The sequence below is a fragment of the Centropristis striata genome, chromosome 19, assembly GCF_030273125.1.
Source record: "Centropristis striata isolate RG_2023a ecotype Rhode Island chromosome 19, C.striata_1.0, whole genome shotgun sequence".
NCBI classification, from domain to species: domain Eukaryota; kingdom Metazoa; phylum Chordata; class Actinopteri; order Perciformes; family Serranidae; genus Centropristis; species Centropristis striata.
This window is the reverse complement of record NC_081535.1, coordinates 35,357,945-35,382,462: the sequence shown is the minus strand read 5'-3', so window position 1 is coordinate 35,382,462 and position 24,518 is coordinate 35,357,945. Positions and strand designations below refer to the sequence as shown.

General features: G+C 35.3%; 1 protein-coding gene across 1 annotated transcript in view; it reads left to right on the top strand.

Moving 5' to 3' along the window:
• Positions 1 to 24,518, top strand: part of adamts6 (ADAM metallopeptidase with thrombospondin type 1 motif, 6) — a 128,377-nt gene that overhangs the window by 862 nt on the left and 102,997 nt on the right. Inside the window, exons 2-7 of the mRNA XM_059358050.1 lie at positions 1,586 to 1,991; positions 6,709 to 7,097; positions 13,571 to 13,745; positions 17,370 to 17,593; positions 18,822 to 18,905; positions 22,328 to 22,473. Of these exons, the coding sequence (XP_059214033.1) occupies positions 1,892 to 1,991; positions 6,709 to 7,097; positions 13,571 to 13,745; positions 17,370 to 17,593; positions 18,822 to 18,905; positions 22,328 to 22,473 (1,118 nt within the window). The 5' untranslated portion in view covers positions 1,586 to 1,891. The remainder of the gene's footprint in view (positions 1 to 1,585; positions 1,992 to 6,708; positions 7,098 to 13,570; positions 13,746 to 17,369; positions 17,594 to 18,821; positions 18,906 to 22,327; positions 22,474 to 24,518) is intronic.

The following is a 24,518-nucleotide window of genomic DNA, read 5'->3' as shown; positions in this document are numbered from 1 at the left end:
ATGTAGCGGCGTTACAAGCTCACATCTGCAGCTTCTTGACGGCTTTTAAGTTATTTTTTTTGCAGCAAAACTTTAAAAAAAAGCTTCAAAAGCGATGTCAGGTGGTTTATTTTGATTTGCAGACGCTCCTTCAGGCTTGTATTTGAGGTACCGGTGTAATGCACGCGGGCCGGCTGCCAACTGTCTGGGTCAGAGTGGCCAAGTAAGTAGCGCTGTCTGTCTGGAGCCCTGAAGACACACACACACACACACACACACACACACACACAGAGAAATCTGTAAAAAGGCTTGTCATCCGTGTTTGGAGTCCGGTGACTTTGATTGGACAGCAGCCTCTGTCTCACCTGGAGCCGCTGACGTCTGTTTATAGTAGTCGAGTTTGCACATGCTGCCGTGAAGCGCGTCAGTGAGTAAAACCTCAATCTGCACAAATGATATCATGTCGACGAGTCAGCAGCCTTGGCGCTGTTTTCTTTCCCTTTTTTAAGATGTATGCATCCATTATAACACGGTTATTACGCTCCAGTGACAGTGTATAGACTTGTTTTAAGGCTATTGGTCATTAAGCTGTCACTCCACTTAGATTAATATTGAATTAACGAGTGCAGTGGCTTTGATAGGTTGTTCAAGTGTTGCCATGAAACCAATGTAAACAAACTATAAACTCTAATTATTAGATGTTTCACTTCATGCTTGATTTTTCATTCATTCGCCACCGTCAGCTGATGGTTATGTTTTTAAATTAAAGCTGCAATATAGAGAGTTAATTGGTTTGTCAGTCATTTTACAAGCAGAAATCCCCCTTTTTTTTGCTCCAAGCTGCAAAAATGTGAGGACTCGCTGCCTGTTGTTGGTTTACATCATTTTAATTGAAGATCTTTTTACTTTTGGATCCAATATAAGCAATTTGAAGGCATCACTTTCTTCAACATGACACATGTTTCTTGCATTCTGCTGATTTTTATGCACCAATTTGTGCCTTTTCTGCATTAATTTATGGTGGAAATGTCATAGTACTTCCAGCATCAACTGTGGATAGTTGCTTCTTCTTCTTCTTCTTCTTCTTCTTCTTCTTCTTCTTTCTGTTTTATGGCAGATTGCAAGCATTGCTTTAGAGGTTGCACATGCCACCACCTACTTTACTGGAGGAAAAGTCCTCTTTTATGACACTTTTATGTTTTTATAGGTGAGAGACAAATGCAGGTTTTCTAAATATTGAGCTCCTCCCACTGTCACTATTTTGTGACACTGTGTCGACATAATCATCTGCAGATTTTTCAAGCTTATAAAATGTCATTAAATAGTGTAAAATGCTAATCAGAGCCAGAGGTGGCAGCTTCAAATAGACTTTTTTTTGGTCCAATAATTGCCTGAAATCCAAGTATCTTCAATTTAAAAGGATATCCTCTGATTTGTAAAGCTGGTAATCTAATGTTTCTTTATAAAATGATGATGTAAAGCTGCAGATTCATTTTTTCTGTCGGTCAATTAGTCTTTTCTTTACCTTGATGACAGAAGGCAATCTGATTCAGTGAACTCCAAGAGATAACAGGCTATTTCACCCTCTGATTGATTTCCTTCACAGGAATGCAGATGGATCGGTCAAGGCAAGTTTCCAATATAGAGCTTCCTGTTTGGAGTTACACCTGAGAGTGACTGTGTCTGATGGATTATGGTGTTTTCTACGAGCTGCTGACATGAATCCAGAGGCCAGTGAGATGTGGAAGCGCTCGCCTTCAGGAGGAATCTGAGACCTGGATGAGCCTTCGAGCACGACGAGAACATTTGAGTGAAGGAGACAAACTATGGACTTGTTATGGTGTGGTATGGTGTTTTAACCCGTTAGTAGCTCCCTCTGCCCTCCACCCCATGTCACACCTTTCCCTGAATTATGGAAATTTTGTGGAAGACGCTGACTTGGACACTGAGCCTGGTGGTGATGGCTGCTTCTGAATTTCAAAGCATCAACAGACTTTCACACAACTCTCAAGGTACGAAACAGACAGGTGGACACCAAGATCTTAAAGGGAGACTGGAGGTTTTGAGGTGGGGTTGCATGAGCTAAAAATCGACACACTGCAAAAAAAGAAAAGTTGGGTGAACTCAAAATTTCAAGGCAACAAACTTCGATCAAATTTTAAGTTGGACAATTAAACTAAATATTTTAAGTTTTGTTTTTGAGTTTGCTCAACTCTGAATTCAGATTTTTGTCAACTCAACTGTAAGTTGTACTAACTTATAATTTTACATTGTAATAACTTTTAATCCTTACTTCTGCTAACTTCTGCAATGTGCTGAATTGGCACGATTGTAACGCCGCTATGAAATGTCAGCTAATGTTGCGACCACAATTTTGAGTTAGCATTGATACGCTAATGGCTACTCTTGTAGCTGTAACAAGCAGCGCCGCTAGCATCAGTTAGCCGCTAGCAGTGGTGGGATGTAACTAAGTACATTTACTCAAGTACTGTACTTAAGTACAATTTTGAGGTATTTGTACTTTACTTGAGTATTTCCATTTTATGTAACTTTTTACTTCTACTCCACTACATTTTGAGGCAAATATTGTACTTTTTACTCTAGGATTTAGCTGCCAGCTTTAGTTACTTTTCAGGTGGAGATTTAACATAATATATATGATCAATGTAAAGTGATTAGACGTTTTTTTAATTAAATCTTTTAACAGTATATTAAATAATTAAATGAGCCCAATCTTTACAAAATTAAAACACTGCATACATTAAAACACCAATACAAATAATGTAATAATATATTTAGAATATATAAAACAATCATAGTGGGTCCATTCTGCATAACCCGAGTACTTTTACTTTTCATACTTTAAGTAGATTTTGATGCTGATACTTTTCTACTTTTACTTCAGTAAGATTTGGATGCAGAACTTTTACTTGTAGTGGAGTCATTTACCAGGGTGGTATTAGTACTTTTACTGAAGTAAAGGATCTGAATACTTTTTTCACCACTGGTCGCTAGCATCAGTTAGCCGCTAGCATCAGTTAGCCGCTAGCTTTTGCTAATGACCGAATTTCACCGCTTTCCCGCATTTCCCAACAAAGAAATAAGAGTTATCAGAACTATTGTCCCTTGTTGTGAACCCCAACTTAAAGATATAAGTAACAACAACTCACCAACTTGTTTTTGAGCAGACAACTGGCTTCCTTTGTTGTGCTAACTTACATTATTGCCCTAAATGTCAATAATTTATATTTCCAAGTTTTACCAACTTAAATCACTGTTTTAGGCCAAAAAAATACAAGTTGGCTTTTTTGCAGTGTATCTGCTTATGTGTCCACTATATTTTAGAATATAATAAATATAACTGAAGCTGTTCTCTTTACTCTCATCAAAGCCACTAGATTCCATTGACAAAAACAGTGATTTTACCAAGCAGAACACCAGAATTTCTACTGTATTGCTTCCTTGATTGGTTGGTTGGTTTATTTTGTTGGTGTGATATTGGTGAATCCCAACTGAACAAAGTATTTTCTACAATAATATAACTATGTATTCAGAATGCTGAGTACTTTTCATACTTTAAGTATAATTTGTTAACTGGTGGAAGAAAATTCTTTAGTTTTAAGGAAAAGTTTAAATGCAGACATGTAAAAATGTCATGCATTAAGTACAGAAGCATCATTATCAAAAAGTATCAAAAGTAAAAGTACTTATTCTGCAGTAAAATGCCTTATGTGTTGACTATATTATTCATTCATTAGATTAGGCTTTTTGTAGTTTTCTCTAATCTTTTTTCTCATTTAAATATCTCTTATATCTCTCTGGGGTTAGGATATCTGCTTAAGTGTCCACTATATTTTAGAATATAATAAATATAAGGGACTTTTCAGGGGAAACTGAAGCTGTTCTCTTTGACAAAAACTGTGATTTTACCAAGCAGAACACCAGAATTGCTACCTTATTGCTTCCTCGATTGGTTGGTTTGTTTATTTTGTTGGTGTGATATTGGTGAAAAAGTCACAAAATGACGCAAATAAACGAACTGATGAGGCAGTGGTACAGTGGTTCCTTTGCTCTGTGAGGTAAAATTACTGTTTTTGTCAATGGAGTCTAGTGGATGTGACAAGCACAAGAACTTTAGCAAAGTTCCCCCCACATTACCTTAAACAGGGCTGTCTGAAGCCAAAGTAAAGCGGTGAAAATATTATAAATATATCATACAGCACGCCCCCAGTTTGGAAAAGCAGGCAGGAGTGCCAACATGGAAGCTAATGCTGAGGTCGGGGGAAACACATAAAGGTATTTTAGCCACCTAAATAAAAGACCTACCTAAAAAAACATTCTTACACTGCAAAAAAGCCAACTTGTATTTTTTGGCCTAAAACAGTGATTTAATTTGGTAAAACTTGGAAATATAAATGATTGACATTTAGGGCAATAATGTAAGTTAGCACAACAAAGGAAGCCAGTTGTCTGCTCAAAAACAAGTTGGTGAGTTGTTGTTACTGATATCTTTAAGTTGGGGTTCACAACAAGGGACAATAGTTCTGATAACTCTTATTTCTTTGTTGGGAAATTCGGTCATTAGCGAAAGCTAGCGGCTAACTGAAGCTAGCGGCTAACTGATGCTAGCAGCGCTGCTTGTTACAGCTACAAGAGTTAGCCATTAGCGTATCAATGCTAACTCAAAATTGTGGTCACAACATTAGCTGACATTTCATAGCGGCGTTACAATCGTGCCAGAGAAATTCAGAGTTGAGCAAACTCAAAAACAAAACTTAAAATATTTAGTTTAATTGTCCAACTTAAAATTTTATCGAAGTTTGTTGCCTTGAAATTTTGAGTTCACCCAACTTTTCTTTTTTTGCAGTGTAGTTTAAGTGTACACTATATTTATACTATTTTTTTAATGCATTTTTTCATGCTTTACCTTCAGACAGCCCTGTTTAGGTTCATGTGGGGGAACTATGAGCCACTAGACTCCATTGACAAAAACATTTTTGTCATTTTACCGCGCAGAACACAGGAGTAGTTGGTCTTGTGTGTGTTTGATTGTTTAGTTTGTTTGAGTTATTGTGTGATTTTGGTGTTTTAAAGCTAGTTGGGATTTACCAAGATCACATAAAAACATGACCAATCAAGGCAGCAGTAGACCAGCAGCTCCTGTGTTCTGCAGGCTAAAATTTGTATTTTCATCAAGGGACTCTGGTGGCTTTAATGAGAGCAAAGATAACAGCTTGAAAAGGGCTGCAAATCATTGAAAATAGGGACTTTAAGCTGTCTATCACAAGAGAGAGATTGTTGATGGTTGGCCATAATAAAGTCCCTAATATTCTAAATGTAGTGTACACTTTAAACTGAATTCAATAAGTTTTGCTGCAGCACACTGCTTCCCCTCTGTGTGGAACCTGGTCTCACAGGAATCCGTGGAATAGCCACGGAATCACTCAAATTTCCGTGAAACTGACACGGATTTGGCTACAATGCAAGTTAAGTACAGTCATATCCCGTGGCTATTCCATGGATATTTGTTCCTATTGGTTTGTTCCAAGTCACGTGACTTTCAAGGTCCCGGCGGTCAGAACAACAAACATGGCGGACAGTTCTCTCATTTTTAGTGAAAAAAATCGATATTTTGACTTAGTTTCTGCATAAAAATGGATTTTGATCACATTTCTAGCGAGAAATATATGTTTTATTTTCTAAATATTCACTCAATGAATATACATAATCACTTTGTATGTTGGAATAGCCACGGGATATGACTGTCATTAACTTGCATTGTAGCCAAATCCGTGTCAGTTTCACGGAAATTTGAGCGATTCCGTGGCTATTTCACGGATTTTGAGTTAAGCAAATCCGTGGCTATTTCACGGATTCCTGTGAGACCAGGTTGCTGTGTCAGTACTCCGCCTGCTCGGGGGCAAACTGGGGGCATGCAGACCGCCACCTGCTCATGCAACTCCACTTAAAAAAATTATGTACTTAACAAAAAAAGTGTAAAATAACTGAAAACATGTCTTGTATTTTAGATTCCTCAAAGTAACCACCCTTTGCTTACTAGAATATAAGACATGTTTTCAGTGATTTCACACTTTTTTGTTAAGTACATAATTCCACATGTGTTCATTAATAGTTTTGATGAATCTACAATGTCAATAGTCACGAAAATAAAGGAAAAACATTGAATGAGAAGGTGTGTCCAAACTTTTGGCCTGTACTGTATATATGCAAAATACCAACTTTTAAGGTGAAATTAAGCATTATTTGTGTGTTTTTTTTAAGGCCGACATAAATATTTAATCAATATCACTTTTAAATGTTCCAGTTGGTATTTTGCATATATATACACATAAAAAAGACACTGAGCCTCCACTATATCCTTGCTCTGATCCTAGACTATAGATCCAGAAACTTAATTTCCTCATCTTGATTGCCTACTTACAATAAAACTAAGGGGAAATGGTCCAATGACTGAGCAAGATGGGCAATTTGGTGGCCATTTGATACAAATTAGAAGGTGAAAAACTCAAAATTTCGCTTGGGAACCATTTTTTTTGGACTCAGCACCCTTGAGATATGTAAAGTAGGCCGGTTCCTGACTTGTACCCATAAATGCTCCTCACTTCTTATATATAGGAGGCCTTTATTCTGAAAATTCGTCTAGACTACTATCTCTTTAATGCTTCTATTGTTTGTTAATTGTCTTTTCTTGTCTTTCTCCTGTCAAAGAGGAGTTCCTGTCCTACCTGCAGCACTACCAGTTGACTGTCCCAGTGCGTGTGGATGAGAGCGGGGAGTTCCTCAGCTACACTGTGAAGCACCACCGGCCCGGCCGGCGGAGACGCGGGGCGGTGGACGCCATGATGGGACAGCTGCCCGCCTTGGACCCGGACCCCCCAGAACCCCGGCTGTTCTACAGATTGTCCGCCTACGGAAAGCACTTTCACTTAAACCTGACGCTGAACCCCCACCTGGTGTCCAAACATTTCACAGTGGAGTATTGGGGCAGAGACGGGCTGGAGTGGCGTCATAACATGGTAGATAACTGTCACTATGTTGGATTCTTGCAAAATCAGCACAGCACGACCAGAGTGGCACTCAGCAACTGCAAGGGCCTGGTGAGTACAGAGGAGTTGTTTTTTTTTTTCATTATTACTCCAAGTTAGGGGTGGGCGATATGGCCCCTAAAAGAATATCACAATATTTTAGGCTATTTTTGCGATAACGATATTCTTGACGATATTAGGAAATACTTTAAAAGATATAGAAAACATAATTTTCTTTTTATCAGTTTAATGATATTTTGAGAAAAAAGTTTACGAGATTAAAGTGGCAAATCTACGAGAAAAAAATGTGTAGATTTCTGAGATTCAAAGTGGTGAATCTGGCAGAAAAAAGTAGCTTTTTTCCCCACTTTTTTCTCGTAAATCTGCTACTTTTTTTCTTGTAGATTTGCCACTTTAATCTAGTAAATTTGCAACTTTTTTCTCAAAATATTACCTGAAGTTACCAAATATAGTTCTTCGCCTGATAAAGGGTTAAATAAGCATCTTTTAAGTCACTGAATGAATTTGCAGTGTTATGAGCTGGGTGTTTAAGGTGACTTAGTGGGAAAAATCCCAATTTTCTTTTTAGTCTGTATAAATAATTTAAAATCTAAAATGTAGTTTGAAGTGCCAATCTCAACAGTTGCCAAATACAAAAAATTTTACTCTTGACTCTTGAGTATGAGCAAATAATTAAAATAACCATTTAGGGGTTCCGGGGGCATATTTTAATGACATTTTGTAAAGGAGAATAAAGGTTCTTGTATGTTTTATTTAAGGCATCTTATTTTGACAGTCTTCTTGTAAATTCTGTGGTGGATTCTCTTAACACACTGTGCTCTTATTTTGAAAGCTACAGGGAGAAAGTAGCTTTTTGTGATTAAAACAACTTTAACCACTACATCAAGAAGTAGGAACGTTGCCAATATCATGATATGCATTTTTTTTAACCATAAAAAAAAATATATCGATATTATCGTGAACGATACGATATGGCACACCCCTACTCCAAGTGTCACAGTGCTGACCTTACACTGTTAAAAATCTTTGTAGAAATAACAGTAAAACACTGTCAAATACATTAGAAATAGGGCGTAAAATAAAAAATTGCATATCACCATATTAGACACTTTTAATTAATCAAAATCAAATCAAAGAATAGCACAAAACTTTTACTTTTTTCTGCCATAAAGTGGAAGAAACACACAGTTTTGCTGTAAAAATATAACATTTTCATGCAAAATTTATGGAGAAATACCATGATGTGTGAATGAATGACACAATTACCCTAAAAATAACAGGAATACTCAGTCTAAATTACAGTTTTTGCTGATATTATATTTAAATTTAGTATAGAAAATCCACTCACTGTAATTTTTACGGTGAAGTTCTGGCAACCACAGCTGCCGGTATTTTACCGTAAATTAAACAGATTTTTTTTACAGTGTAAACAAACCCCTGATACTAATGTCAGATAACTAATATATACCTAGCTTGTGCTTGTTATTTAAAGGGTTATCCTTTTAAACTCTTGAGGATTTTTGTTTAACCCTTTATCAGGCAAAGAACTATATTTGGTAACTTCAATAATAATATTTCGTGAAAAAAGTTGCAAATTTACTAGATTAAAGTGACAAATCTACAACAACAAAAAAGTTGCAGATTTAAGAGATTTAAAGTGGCAAATCTACACAAAAAAAGTCGCAGATTTAGGAGATTTAAAGTGGCAAATCTACACGAAAAAAGTCGTAGATTTAAGAGATTTAAAGTGGCAAATCTACACGAAAAAAGTCGCAGATTTAAGAGGTTTAAAGTGGGAAATCTACACGAAAAAAGTCGCAGATTTAAGAGATTTAAAGTGGCAAATCTACACGAAAAAAGTAGCAGAGTTAAGAGATTTAAAGTGGCAAATCTACACGAAAAATGTCTCAGATTTAAGAGATTTAAAGTGGCAAACCTACACGAAAAAAGTCGCAGATTTAAGAGATTTAAAGTGGCAAATCTACACGAAAAAAGTCGCAGATTTAAGAGATTTAAAGTGGCAAATCTACACGAAAAAAGTCGCAGATTTAAGAGATTTAAAGTGGCAAATCTACACGAAAAAAGTCGCAGATTTAAGAGATTTAAAGTGGCAAATCTACACGAAAAAAGTCGCAGATTTAAGAGATTTTAAGTGGCAAATCTACACGAAAAATGTTGCAGATTTAAGAGATTTAAAGTGGCAAATCTACACGAAAAAAGTCGCAGATTTAAGAGATTTAAAGTGGCAAATTTACACAAATAAAAAGTTGCAGATTTAAGAGATTTAAAGTGGCAAATCTACATGAAAAAAGTCTCAGATTTAAGAGATTTAAAGTGGCAAATCTACACGAAAAAAGTCGCAGATTTAAGAGATTTAAAGTGGCAAATCTACACGAAAAAAGTCGCAGATTTAAGAGATTTAAAGTGACAAATCTACATGAAAAAAGTCGCAGAGTTAAGAGATTTAAAGTGGCAAATCTGCACGAAAAATGTCGCAGATTTAAGAGATTTAAAGTGGCAAATCTACACGAAAAAAGTCGCAGATTTAAGAGATTTAAAGTGGCAAATCTACACGAAAAAAGTCGCAGATTTATGAGAAAAAAGTGGGAAAAAAGCAACTTTTTTCTCCCAGATTCACCACTTTAACCCTTAATAGGACCCTCATTGAAATACTTGCGAATTCCAAATTTCAACCCAAAAAAAGAGTGGCACTCAGCAACTGTAAGGGCCTGGTTAGTACAGATTAGTTGTTTTATTTCTTCATTATTCCTCCAAGTGTCACAGTGCTGACCTTAAACAAACCCCTGATACTAATGTCAGATAACTAATATATACCTAGCTTGTGCTGCTCTAATGTCAGCCAATCTTTCAGTTGCAGCGCCAAAGGATTAGACCAATTGTAGTTTGCTTAACAGAATCTTGGCTTCCTTCCACTTGGCATGAGTCTGCAGGCAGCTCGGAGCGAGGTGATGCTCATGCAGAGAGAAAAACATCATCCCTGTTACTGATAAGAATCGTGGCTTTTCTTTCCATTTGTTGCGTTAAATATCACGATTTATCCTTCAAATTTTAAACACCTCAGTGGATAAGATCGCATTTCTTCAGCTGATCCTTTTTGTTATCTGTAAAATAACGTGTTTAAATCATAGATATTACTCCGTGTGCTCGATTCAAAAACAAATCTGAGCGGCACTAACAAGGCATCTAATTATCCTGTCTAAGCTTTTAGTCCCCAGGCTTTTATACACAGACTGTGTGACTGTGCAGCTCCTCTTTACTAATCAAGAAATTGGAAGACGTTTTAATAGCTGTTATCCCTCCTTGCTTCAGAATAACTCTAAAGAAGGAAAAATAGGCCCAGCTTCTTATTGGCAAATGTAATCATGTGGAGAAAACATGTAGCCAAATGTGTTGGCAAGACCTACACGGAGTATCATAAATTGAATTAGTGTTTGCCCTTTTTTCTAACAGCACCAAAAATGGACAAAACTGTGTCTGCGCTTTAATGTAATCAGCTGTCTGGACAGTTTGAGATCTTGACATCACACACTATTAAAAAAAAAAAAACAAATCGAATGTTTCTGTGTGCTGGTGTGATGTGTGGTTAATTGTTTTCATTGTGGGTTTTTCCACAGAGCTAAGTTAGTGTTTTTCTGCAGACTCATTTTGAAAGGACTTCTCTGTGTTCATGCTCCACAGGGGGTGTTGAAGGGCAGAGAAATGTTTTTCATGTTGGTCATGATGTAATTGATTGTTAGGAGTTCCTAAAGTTAACCGGAGGCTAAATGAGGGGTTACGTTAGTTATTTAAAGGGTTATCCTTTTAAACTCTTGATTTTTGTTTAACCCTTTATCAGGCAAAGAACTATATTTGGTAACTTCAGGTAATATTTCGTGAAAAAAGTTGTGACCCCCGATCACTGAACAGAATCTCACAGTTCAGATCATACAAACTCAGTTGATACGACGAATTTTGAACAAATAATGAAGCAGACAACAACTGAAAAATCTCTCTGTCTGTGCATTTATATATTTTTAAAAATATTTTATTGCTACAGAAAAGACATAAAAATTACCCAAAAAAGAATCAAATTGACCACAAAATGAAACAAAATGATCAAAAAAATACACAAAATGACCAAAAAATTACATAAAATTGAGCAAAAAAGGTCTCAAATTGACAAAAACAACACACAATGACCAAAAAAGATACAGAATGACTAAAAAAAGACACAAAATGACAAAAAAAGACAAATTGACCACAAAATGATCCAAAAAAGACACAAAATGACCAAAAAAGACAAAATGACTTAAAAAACACACAAAATGACCAAAAAAAGACATTAAATGACCAAAAATACTAAAACACATTAACACATGAACACATTAACAGGGGTGTCAAACTCAGTCACCTGAACTGTAACTGAGATAATTTGTTGTAAAAGGTAATTGATGCTATGGATTTGGCTTCATTTTCGTTCAGTTTGAGGAAGAAAACACATGTTGTCCATGTTTATAGACAGTCTTACAGCCACCCACAGGTTTGACAAGTAATCTTCTTTTTAAAAAAAAAATACAGTTTATCATAGAAAGAAACTATAAATACAAGAATTGTCATCAGAGTTGAACGGATCATGTGTTATGAATGCTTCTGTGAGAAAAAATAACCCAAAAAAACCAGCCTCAAAATGTGATATTCCCTTAAAAAAATCACTTTATTCTACATGTCTCATTTAAAACAAAAATGAAGTGTTTGGAATTACTAGATGCTGTTATAAACATTAGATTTTTGTGAAGCCATGATTGATTCTGCTGAGACGAAAATCACGTGAAAATCTGTTTACACAGAGCTGAGAGGAGAGGACAGGACAGGATGTAAAACTGTAAATAGTGCAATATGTATAAAAGGTGGAGACCCAGTTCATTTTTCTAATATTCATACCACTTGTGGGCACTTGGAAAACTGTTTTATATATAAATTCAATTTTATTCCAATTTTTAAAAAATAATTTATCAGAGAAATTCAACTTGTTATTTTTTGTTTTAATGATTTACGTCCTTATAACTGTGTTATTCTTTACAATAGAACTTTTTGAATTCTCCCTTGTTCTAGTCATGATTGTGCAGATTAAATAAAACTGCAGGGCTTATAGATTTTTTAAAATGTTTTATTCATCACAATGAAGAAACAGGTCACAAAACCCTGGAAAACTAAACTGCCCTGTGAAAAATAGAAGGATTGCACCTTTATTAGAAATTAGTCAAAAATACAAAACATGCAAGTTGCTTTTTCCTGCTCTTTTCTTGTTGATGCATCTAGAAACAGTTGCAAATTTACTAGATTAAAGTGGCAAATCTACAAGAAAAAAAGTCGCAGATTTACGAGAAAAAAGTGGGAAAAAAGCAACTTTTTTCTCCCAGATTCACCACTTTAACCCTTAATAGGACACTCGTTGAAATACTTGCAAATTCAAAATTTCAACCCTAGAGAATATTGGAGGATATTACATACAGCCAGAATGTGTAAAAAAAACATACAAAAATAATATTTTGAGAAAAAAATTTAAGAGATTAAAGTGGCAAATCTACGAGAAAAAAATGCGCAGATTTATGAGATTTAAAATGGTGAATCTGGGAGAAAAAAGTTGCTTTTTTCCCGCTTTTTTCATTCTGGCTGTATGTAATATCCTCCAATATTCTCTAGGGTTGAAATTTGGAATTTGCAAGTATTTCAATGAGTGCCCTATTAAGGGTTAAAGTGGTGAATCTGGGAGAAAAAAAGTTGCTTTTTTCCCACTTTTTTATCATAAATCTGCGACTTTTTTCGCACATATTTGCCACTTTAATCTAGTAAATTAGCAACTTTTTTCTCGAAATATTACCTGAAGTAACATCTAGAAACAATGTTTGCTTTTTTTCTCGTAAATCTGCGACTTTTTTCTTGCAGATTTGCCACTTTAAATCTCTTAAATCTGCGTCTTTTTTTCGTGTAGATTTGTCGCTTTAATCTAGTAAATTTGCAACTTTTTTCGCACAGATTTGCCACTTTAAATCTCTTAAATCTGCGTCTTTTTTTCTTGTAGATTTGCCGCTTTAATCTAATAATTTGCAACTTTTTTCTCGAAATATTACCTGAAGTAACATCTAGAAACAATGTTTGCTTTTTTTCTCGTAAATCTGCGACTTTTTTCTCGCAGATTTGCCACTTTAAATCTCTTAAATCTGCGTCTTTTTTTCTTGTAGATCTGCCACTTTAATCTAGTAAATTTGCAACTTTTTTCTCAAAATATTACCTGAAGTAACATCTAGAAACAATGTTTGCTTTTTTCTCGTAAATCTGCGAATTTTTTCTCGCAGATTTGCCACTTTAAATCTCTTCAATCTGCGTCTTTTTTTCTTGTAGATTTACCACTTATAATCCAGTAAATTTGCAACTTTTTTCTCAAATTATTACCTGAAGTAACATCTAGAAACAATGTTTTCTTGTGTTTGTAACCTTTTTTCTTTTTCTCCTCCTCCAACAAGCATGGTGTAATAACCACAGAAGAAGAACAGTATTTGATAGAGCCATTAAAGAACATATCCTCCACCACCTCCAGTGAATGGAACCTGGAAGAAGCACAGCAACATGTTATTTATAAAATGTCTGCCATTCCCTCACCACAAGAGCATAGCCAGGAGTTCAGCTGTGGCATTTCAGGTTGGTGAACCTCCATCTGGGTTGGACTGTGTGTGGGTGGAACTGACGTAAAGGAATAACTATACATAGCAGGTTAGAGGAACTGCTGGTTTGGTCCTAGGCCCAGGTTCTGCTAGACATGACCGGGCCTCTTGTGTGCTATAGTTGCTCCTGGCCTGGACACCTTTCAACCTGTAAGAAAAAGCCTCGCTGCAGCTTTCATAAAACATAAAAAGGCCCTTTTTCAGTTGCACACGCAGCTCTTGGCTCGGACTTTTATAGAAGCACAAATGCTATTTATAGAAGCAACAATCATGTTCAGATTCTAAGATTCAGAAAGGTCATTGATGCTATGGATTTGGCTTCATTTTCGTACAGTTTGAGGAAGAAAATACATGTTGTCCATGTTTATAGACTTAGTCTTTGACCAAAAATGACCAAAAAAAGACACAAATTGACCAAAAAAGACAGAAAATGACCAGAAAAGACAGAAAATGACCAAAAAAAGACACAAATTGACCAAAAAAGACACAAAATGACCAAAAAAGATACAAAATGACCAAAAAAAGACACAAAATGATGAAGAAAACACATGTTGTCCATGTTTATAGACAGTCTTTGCCTCCCACAGGTTTGACAAGTATTCTTCTTTTAAAAAAATCCCCAAAAATACACAGTTTATCAAATAAAGAAACTGTAAATACAGGAATTGTCATCAGAGTTGATCGATCATGTGTTATGAATGCTTCTGTGAGAAAAAATAACCCAAAAAAACCCAGCCTCTAAATGTGATATTCCCTTGAAAATCACTTTATTCTACATGTTCATTTCATAAAAATAAAAAGGTCCTTTTTCAGTTGCACACGCAGCTCTTGGCTCTGGCTTTTATAGAAGCACAAATCCTATTTATAGAAGCAACAATCATGTTCAGATTCTAAGATTCAGACAGCTCTGAGCGAACTCTTTATGTCTGCTGAGATATTGGAAAAAAGAACCAGGTGGATATTTAGGTATTTGGGCCAAGGTCTTATAAGAAACAGCAAAGGCTGTCATCGCCAGGAAGCCAGCATGCCCCAACATGTAGCATCTTATAGCTTTTTCCCAGAGCATCTGGGTCATAAAGCAAAAGGCTTTAGCTGCTCAAAGTTCAAAGGGGCAGATTCCCTATCAAGGTTATTATAGTTAACGAAAACTAACGAAGTAACGAAAGCTAGAATTGGAAAAAACATTTTCGTTAACTGAAATGAAAATAAAAACTAGAGTTTTTTAAAAAACGATAACTAACTGAAACTGTATTTTGTGGTTACAAAACTAACTAAAACTAATTAAAATTATAGTGAAAATGTCCTTAGTTTTCGTCTTTGTCAATTTTTTTCATTCATAATTCAGTTTTTCTATTTGAACATACAACACATGGTAAATACACTACTGGTCAAAAGTTTTAGAACACACCAACTTTTCCAGAATTTAATTGAAAATTATGCAGTTTAATGTCTCAGTGTACTCTGAAATTAATGCACATTTGCAACATTTAAAATTCTTGATTGAGCATGATAGTGTTTTGAAAGAAAAAAAAAAGACTCAAAATCACATTTTATGTTGGACTAAAGGACTAAAAAAAGACACAAAATGACCAAAAAAAGACACAAAATTACAAAAAAGACACCAAAAGACACAAAATTACAAAAAAAGACACCAAAATGACTAAAAAAAGACACAAAATGACCAAAAAAAGACACAAAATGACAAAAAAAAGACACAAAATGACAAAAAAAGACACCAAAAGACACAAAATTACAAAAAATGACACAAAATGACTAAAAAAAGACACAAAATTACCAAAAAAAGACACAAAATGACTTACAAAGACACGAAAAGAATTCAAAAATGGACAAAATAGCCCAAGACTCCATAGAGTTAAGTTGTTAACCCATTTCTTGTTCCCTGAAAAAGGCCTACTTGTATAATTCTGAAATGTACATTATTTTCCAGTTTTGGTTAAGCTTACCTTTTTTTATTTACCTCTGGCAGTTCACCACTTACCTTTGGACCCTTTCAAGCTGTTCATTTGACTTGAACTGCTTGAATTTCAATAAAAAACTGGAAAAATTGGGGTGTTCTAAAACTTTTGACCAGTAGTGTATGTTTACTGAGACTGGGATGTTTACACTAGAACCAAAATTCAAAACACCCAGAACTGTAAGAGTTAATAACCTTATTGGGGCTGAGATGATAAACCAAAGGAAATAAAGGCAAAATTTATTATGACCTCTTTGAATCTGGCACCCAACACATAGCCCATTACAAAAAAACTAAAACTAACACTAAAACTAATAAAAACTAAACTAAAACTAAGCATTTTCAAAAAATAAAAACGAAACTAAAACTAGAAAACTCACTCTAAAAACTAACTAAAACTAACTGAATTTGAAAACAAAAATTCACAACGAAATTAAAACTAAAACTAATGAAAAATCCAAAACTATTATAACCTTGTTCCCTATGTGCATCTAGCCGTTGGTTATTTCACTACATTTTGAGGCTAACATTGTAAAATAAGATCTTTAGATCTTTATTTTACATCATTAGATCTATCTTAGATTAAGATAAGATAAGAACTTTATTAATCCCGAAGGAAATTCTGCTTCCAGATCGCTCCAAGTTACAAAAACAACCACAATAAGGGATAATATAAGCAAAACGATTAACAAAATAAGTAACAATATGGAATATAAATATGAATATAGATATAACAATATAGCTGGCAGCTTTAGTTACCTTTCAGGATTTGACATAAAAAATATGATACATTTAAAGCGATTAAACATTTTTTTGTTTAAGTTAAACCTCCATAACAGTATATTAAGTCGTTAAAATGAGCCCTACCTTGAGAAAATTGAAACAATGTTTACATAAATGCATCAGTAATAATAGTCCTAGAATATTTGGGAATATATAATCCAATCTGAGTGGAGCCATTCTTCTTAATAAGTACTTTTAATACTTGTATCGTATGTTTTTAGTCCAGCCTAACGTTCATAATTCACTCCAACGTGTTTCTGTTGTTACGACCCGGCTCGATTTTGAGAGCAGTAACATGTGAAAAGGTATAGAAATGAAGGTGGAACGTAACACTGGGAGGTTCTGGTTAAATCAGGGTTTTATTAACCAGTAAGAGGATGCTTTCACAACAAAAGCTAACAAAAAGAGGCTGTATGGAGCTGACAATATGCAACTAAAAATTACCAACTCTTGGCTTACAAAAAACACTGTAGAACAAAAAGAGGTCAGCAACCATAAGCTTACACAAAACTAAGAAACAAATCAAACTAGGATTTTAAACAAAGGGTGTCCAAAGTCTTGGTGTTCATTAACAAACAAAGTTGTAAACTACAAAATTAACAAAGTGTCCTAAGATAACACAATGTCTGAAACTCCTCAGACAGTCGAACAATACTGCAACACACACTCACTAATACAATACTCTTAATTTAGACAAATTGCAGCAAACAGCAAAGGCAGACTGTTCACTGTCTCACAGCCGCCATGAACTGTGGAATAAATGCAGAATGATGCAGGGAAACAATACAATAAATAAAGAAACGGCAGGCAGCCGTAACACTGTCCCCCTGTCTTTGTCTGCAGACCTCACTAAAAGCAGTGCACCTTGCCAGTCCAGCACGCCGCCTCCGGTCCACTCGCCGCCGTCGCCCCGAAACGACAGCGAGCCGTCGAACAGCACCCACCGCCAGAGACGCTCCGTCAGCACCGAGCGCTTTGTGGAGACGCTCGTGGTCGCTGATAAAATGATGGTCGGTTACCATGGACGCAAAGACATCGAGCACTACATCTTGTCTGTGATGAATATTGTAAGTTTGATCCTACTTTTTGTAAGGTTTTGATTTTGATGCAGGACTTTTACTTATCGTGGAGTGTTTTTACAGTTTGTTGTTACTATTTTGACTTGAGTAAAGCAGTAGTTCTCAACCTTTTTGAGTCGTGACCCCCAATTTAACATGCATGTTGTCCGCGACCCCCACTCACTGAACACAATCTCACACGCACAGTTCAGATCACCCAAAAAAGAAACAAAATGACCAAAAAAGACAGAAAATGACCAGAAAAGACAGAAAATGACCAAAAAAGGAAACAAAATGACCAAAAAAAGACACAAATTGACCAGAAAATGATCAAAAAAAGACAGAAAATGATCCAAAAAAGACACAAAACGACCAGAAAAGACAGAAAAATGACCAAAAAAGGAAACAAAATGACCAAAAAAGACGCAAATTGACCACAAAATGATCAAAAAAAGACAGAAAATGATCCAAAAAAGACACAAAACGACCAGAAAAGACAGAAAAATGACCAAAAAAGGAAACAAAATGACCAAAAAAGACGCAAATTGACCACAAAATGATCCAAAAAAGACACAAAATAACCGAAAAAGACACAAAATGACCATAAAAGGAAACAAAATGACCAAAAAAGGAAACAAAATGACCAAAAAAGACACAAAATGACCAGAAAAGACAGAAAATGACCAAAAAAGGAAACAAAATGACCAAAAAAGGGAACAAAATGACCAAAAAAGACGCAAATTGACCACAAAATGATCAAAAAAAGACACAAAATGATCAAAAAAAGACACAAAATGACTAAAAAAGACACAAATTGACCAAAAAAGACACACAATGACTAAAAAAAGACACAAAATGACTAAAAAAAGACACAAAATTACCAAAAAAAGACACAAATTGACCAAAAAAGACACAAAATGTCTAAGAAAAGACACAAAATGACCAAAACACCCCCACAAAATGACAAAAAAAGACACAAAATGACCAAAAAAAGACACAAAATGACAAAAAAAGACAAATTGACCAAAAAAGACACAAAATGACTAAGAAAAGACACAAAATGACCAAAAAAACCCCACAAAAAGAACAAAAAAAGACACAAAATGACCAAAAAAAGACATTAAGTGACCAAAAACACATTAACACATGAACACTTGTGTGCCTGATGTCTGATTAGATCACATGTTGTGACACAATTTGTCTGACTTTGTGTCTTTTCTTCTTTTCTGGAGGTCAGGTTGCCAAACTTTACCGTGATGCCAGTCTAGGAAATGTTGTGAACATTATTGTGACCCGACTGATTGTTCTTACTGAAGATCAGGTAAGAAAAACTCTGTTTTCCACTCTGATTTATTGTCTGTTTCACAGGTTTTTCCCCCTGTAATCCTCTGAAAACCAGCATCCTGCCAGCAGGATTAAAACAAATGTTTTCTTTAAAAGATTGTCAAAAATACACCACTTATCATAGAAAGAAACGGTAAAAACAGGCATTATTTCTTTCAAATTTGAACTTTCCAACATTCCTTGAATGGATCATAAGTTACGAAAGTTTTCAAAACTTAAAATATAGATATTTCATTTAAATCGTTGCCAAAAATAAAGCGTTTGGAATAACTAGATCCTGTTAGAAACATTAAATTCTGCTCCTCAGCGACACTGTGAAGCCAAATGGTCAAGTGACAAATTTTCACTGAAAATCTGTTTACACAGAGCAGAGGGGAGAGGACAGGAAAGGCCTTTTTCAGGGAACTGAAAAAATGGGTTAACAACTTAACTCTATGGAGTCTTGGGCTATTTTGTCCATTTTTGAATTATTTTCATGTCTTTGTAAGTCATTTTGTGTCTTTTTTTGGTCATTTTGTGTGTTTTTTTGTCATTTTGTGTCTTTTTTTGGTCATTTTGTGTCTTTTTTTTGTCATTTTGTGTGTTTTTTTGGTCATTTTGTGTCTTTTTTGGTCATTTTGTGTCTTTTTTAGTCATTTTGTGTCTTTTTTAGGTCATTTTCTGTCTTTTTTTAGTCATTTTGTGTCTTTTTTGGTCATTTTGTGTCTTTTTTTGTCATTTTGTGTCTTTTTTTGGTCATTTTCTGTCTTTTTTTGTCATTTTGTGTCTTTTTTTGTCATTCTGTCTTTTTTTGGTCATTTTGTGTCTTTTTTAAGTCATTTTGTGTCTTTTGGTGTCTTTTTTTGATCATTTTGTGTCTTTTTTTGTCATTTTGTGTCTTTTTTTTAGTCCTTTAGTCCAACATAAAATGTGATTTTTAATCCTTTTTTTTAAATTTCAAAACACTATCATGCTCAATAAAGAATTTTAAATGTTGCAAATGTGCATTAATTTCAGAGTACACTGAGACATTAAACGGCATAATTTTCAATTAAATTCTGGAAAAGTTGGTGTGTTCTAAAACTTTTTTTACCAGTAGTGTAAATTCCCTTTTATTCCATATATTTCTACCATCCGTGAGTCTGTTTTCTAGCGTCTGTAGCTTCACCTGCAGCGAGAGTATAACTGATCCGCTTGGCGTGAGTGAGCTGCAGTATTTTATGTGCCTGAAGGCAGAGAGAAGAGAGACCCTTGGCCAAAAATGACCAAAATGACCAAAAAAAGACACAAAATGACCAAAAAAGACACAAAATGACCAAAAAAATACACAAAATGACCAAAAAAGACACAAAATTACCAAAAAAGACACAAAATGACAAAAAAAAGACACAAAATGACCAAAAAAGACAAAAAAAGACACAAAATGACCAAAAAAATACACAAAATGACCAAAAAAAGATACAAAATGACCAAAAAAGACACAAAATGACAAAACAAGACACAAAATGACCAAAAAAAGACACAAAATGACAAAAAAAAAGACACAAAATGACCAAAAAAGACACAAAATGACCAAAAAAAAGACACAAATTGACCAGAAAAGACACAAAATCACCAAAAAAAGACACAAATTGACCAAAAAAAGACACAAATTGACCAAAAAAAAGACACAAAATGACCAAAAAAAGGAGACATTAAACTGCATAATTTTCAATTAAATTCTGGAAAAGTTGGTGTGTTCTAAAACTTTTTTTACCAGTAGTGTAAATTCCATTTTATTCCATATATTACTAGCGTCCGTGAGTCTGTTTCCTAGCGTCTGTAGCTTCACCTGTAGCGAGAGTATAACTGATCCGCTTGGCGTGAGTGAGCTGCAGTATTTTATGTGCTTGAAGGGAAAGAAAAGAGAGACCCTCGGCCATATGGCCACCTCTCAGATGAAAGATGGCGTCCCTCAGGGAGCCTCCATCGAGGATCTTACATGCACTCTACATGTGTCTGTATGTGTGATGGGAGAAACAGAGTGCCTTCTGCAGCATCTGTTTTTTTTCTAACGGCAGCATCGGGTCCAAAAAACAAGATTTCATGTAAAGTGGAGCGGCGGGTCGGTTGGATCCAGCTGGAGAGGAAGAAGTATTAGTCGATCTGAAAAATACAGTTGCAAAACAAACAACATTTTATGGGGAAAGTGAGTCACTGATGGGCTGTTGAGTTGTTCAGTAATTAATCAGTTGAAATCGGCGCTGCATCATCGGCTGGCGATGCAACCGTTTCCTATAGTTGAACCCGTTACAGTCAGTGAAGAACGTAGATGCATTTTGCAGACTCCGCTACAACTTCTTCTTCTTCTTCTCCTGCTAGTCTTCTCTCCATGTCTCCTGCTTTTTATAATCATGAAAGTACTTCTTCTGCTTCTCCTGTCACTCATCAAACTGCTGGAAAAGGTTTTATTTATTTATTTATTCTACTACAACTGCAGCTTCTCTTCAAATCAAATAAAAACTTTAAGTCCTCTCTAACCTCTCCAATCGCAGTCCTTTCCTTCATCCAGATATTTTTTTGAAAAAAAGACACAAAATGACCAAAAAAGACACAAAATGGCCAAAAAAAGGAAACAAAATGACCAAAAAAGACACAAATTGACCACAAAATGATCAAAAAAGACACAAAATGACCAGAAAAGACACAAAATGACCAAAAAAAAGACACAAAATGACCAAAAAAAGACACAAAATGACCAGAAAAGACACAAAATGACCCAAAAAAGACACAAATTGACCAAAAAAAGACACAAAATGACCAGAAAAGACACAAGATGACCAAAAAAAAGACACAAATTGACCAAAAAAGACACAAAATGACCAAAAAAAGACAAAAAAAGACACAAAATGACCAAAAAAAGACACAAAATGACTAAAAGAAGACACAAAAAGACCAAAAAAAGACACAAATTGACCACAAAATGACCAAAAAAGACACAAAATGACCCAAAAAAGACACAATTTTTTTGATTAATCAATGAATTATTTGGTCACTGTTTATCTCAGTTTTTCAAAATCCAAGTTAATTTCAGTTTAATATGATATAAAACCAGAAAAAAGCAGGAAATCTCAATATTTAAGAGGCTGAAAACAGCATTTTCTGCAATTTTGACTTTAATTATTAATCATTAATTATCAAAATAGTTGCAGATTATGTTTTGTTGATTGCCTAATCAGTTTTCAACCAAACGTTACGGATCTAGACACGGTACGATCCAGCAGGGCTCGATGAAATCCTGCACAACACGACCAAACATGATGCATTGTGAAACTCTAACGTACTGAAACAAACTGTGACTCTGTGACTGTGACTCATGTGGTTTTGTTTTTTAATTCTGTATCATGTTGCATGTTGTGCTGCATGTGTGTCTTTTTGCAGCCGAACCTGGAGATTAACCACCACGCCGACAAGTCTCTGGACAGTTTCTGTAAGTGGCAGAAGTCCATCCTGTCCCATCACAGCGATGGAAACAGCATCCCAGAGAACGGGATGGCTCACCACGATAACGCCGTCCTCATCACCCGGTGAGTCAAAGCTCACGTCCACGAAGAACTATCAGGCAAAGAACTATATTTGGTAACTTCAGGTCATATTTCGAATAAAAAGTGGCAAATTTACTAGATTAAAGTGGCAAATCTGCGCAAAAAAAGTTGCAGATTTACAAGAAAATAGTGGGAAAAAAGTTTTTTCTCCCAGATTCACCACTTTAAATCTCATAAATCTGTGCATTTTTTTCTTGTAGATTTGCCACTTTAATCTTGTAAAGTTTTTTCTCAAAATATTACGAAGAAGGATCAAACTAGAGCCCCACAGATATATCGCTTGACTGATATTATCGGCTGATATCGGCCTATCAGAGGCCTGTTACACTGAAAAAAGAACCAACTTAATTGAATTGTTTGAAAAAACAAAAACAAAAAAAACAATACATACAAAAATAATACTAGTAAAAAAAAAAAAAAAAAAAGGTACAACAATGTATTTCCTATGTAGCTGCTGTGTTGAATATTACATTCTCTTTATATACTTATAATAATAATAAAAATAATAATAATGCATCAGTTTTATATAGCGCTTTTCAAAAAATATACAAATGGACAATACATACAGTACATGCATACATATATACAAACACATACAAATATTCAAAAACAACAATACAGTGGATAGGAAAGAGATAAGAAGACAGAGGGTGGAAAATGATTTATCAGGTTATCTCAGTTCTCATTAATAAAATTGACTTATTCTCTCATTTTGAGCAAATAGGTTGCAGGTTATTTTCTGTTAAAAGCTGCACAGTTAGACTGTGTATGTGTGTGTGTGTGTGTGTGTGTGTGTGTGTGTGTTTGGTGGCCAGCTCCTCCAAACGTCCAGCTCTTGTGCACAAACTGTACCTGTAAAATGGGAAAAAGAGCTCAGTGCTGAAAACTAAATGTGCTGTCTCAGACTTACTGTACCTGTCACACTGCAATTTATGTCGAGGGTGTTACCATAAAACAGCAAAACTCTGTCATTACCTGGAATAGGCTTCATTGTTGCCAGAACTGTTTTGGCCACATAACCTAGCAACTAAAGTATATATATATATTTATATATTTATATATCCCCCCCACTGGTGTTGTGGAGAGCGAGGATGGCGTTCTGTGATTGACGTGGTTTCAGGCCAAGCTTTTTAGCTTTCTGATGCTCTGGGCTCTGTACAAAACAGCCTTTCTATCATTAGTGTGCTGGTGCTTTTTGTCTGTCAGCTGATGTTCTCCAGCTCCTTTGGCTCCTGCTTTTATTTGTGGTTTTAGCTTCACTAAGCACCAGCAGCCGAACACTGCTTAGTAGAGTCTAGTGTAAAAGGTCACGGGGTTTATCTCTTATTATGACAGATGATAAATGTCATATTCTCATTGTTTTTTTAGATACCAAACATCTAAACACCACTGGTGTTTAGCTCGTAAACTGTTCATGTTTTCGGCCGTGTGCAGATGATCCGCAAGGCGGAGCTAAATGGTGAACATGCCAAACGGCGCCACCTAGAAGGAAAGTAAAGTAAAAGCACCCTCAGATGTAGCGACAACGTTGCCACCTACAGTCATGGCGATTCAAACATTTCTATCTGACTATTTAAAGCTGCATGTGTTCCTTTTTCTTATAATACAAAGTTGTTGAACGTTCAAATAAACTGTCATTAAGTGAAAATACAGTGAAAGGGTCAAAGTTATGAAACCAAATCGGTAAACGTACTCTTTTATATCTATATAACGTTATATATAACTTTATTGACACGTTGCCGTGGATACGCATTGCTCTGCTTCTCTCCTGGTGACGGCTCGCCTTGTCAGTGACCTGTCAATCAAAGGTAGCCCCGCCCCAAATCATACGATTCTTTATCTTCTATTTTCTTCTAAATGGGGCCATTATTAGAACTATTGACATCAAATTGTCTTGAAGAAGATTTTTTACTAGTGATTGAGACCATAGTGTTGTCCTGAAATTTTTTTCTGAGGTAATAAATCAAGTGAGAAGCTTTCAAATTTTGCACTGAAATGAATGGGCAGATTTCTTTGCAGCCAAACTT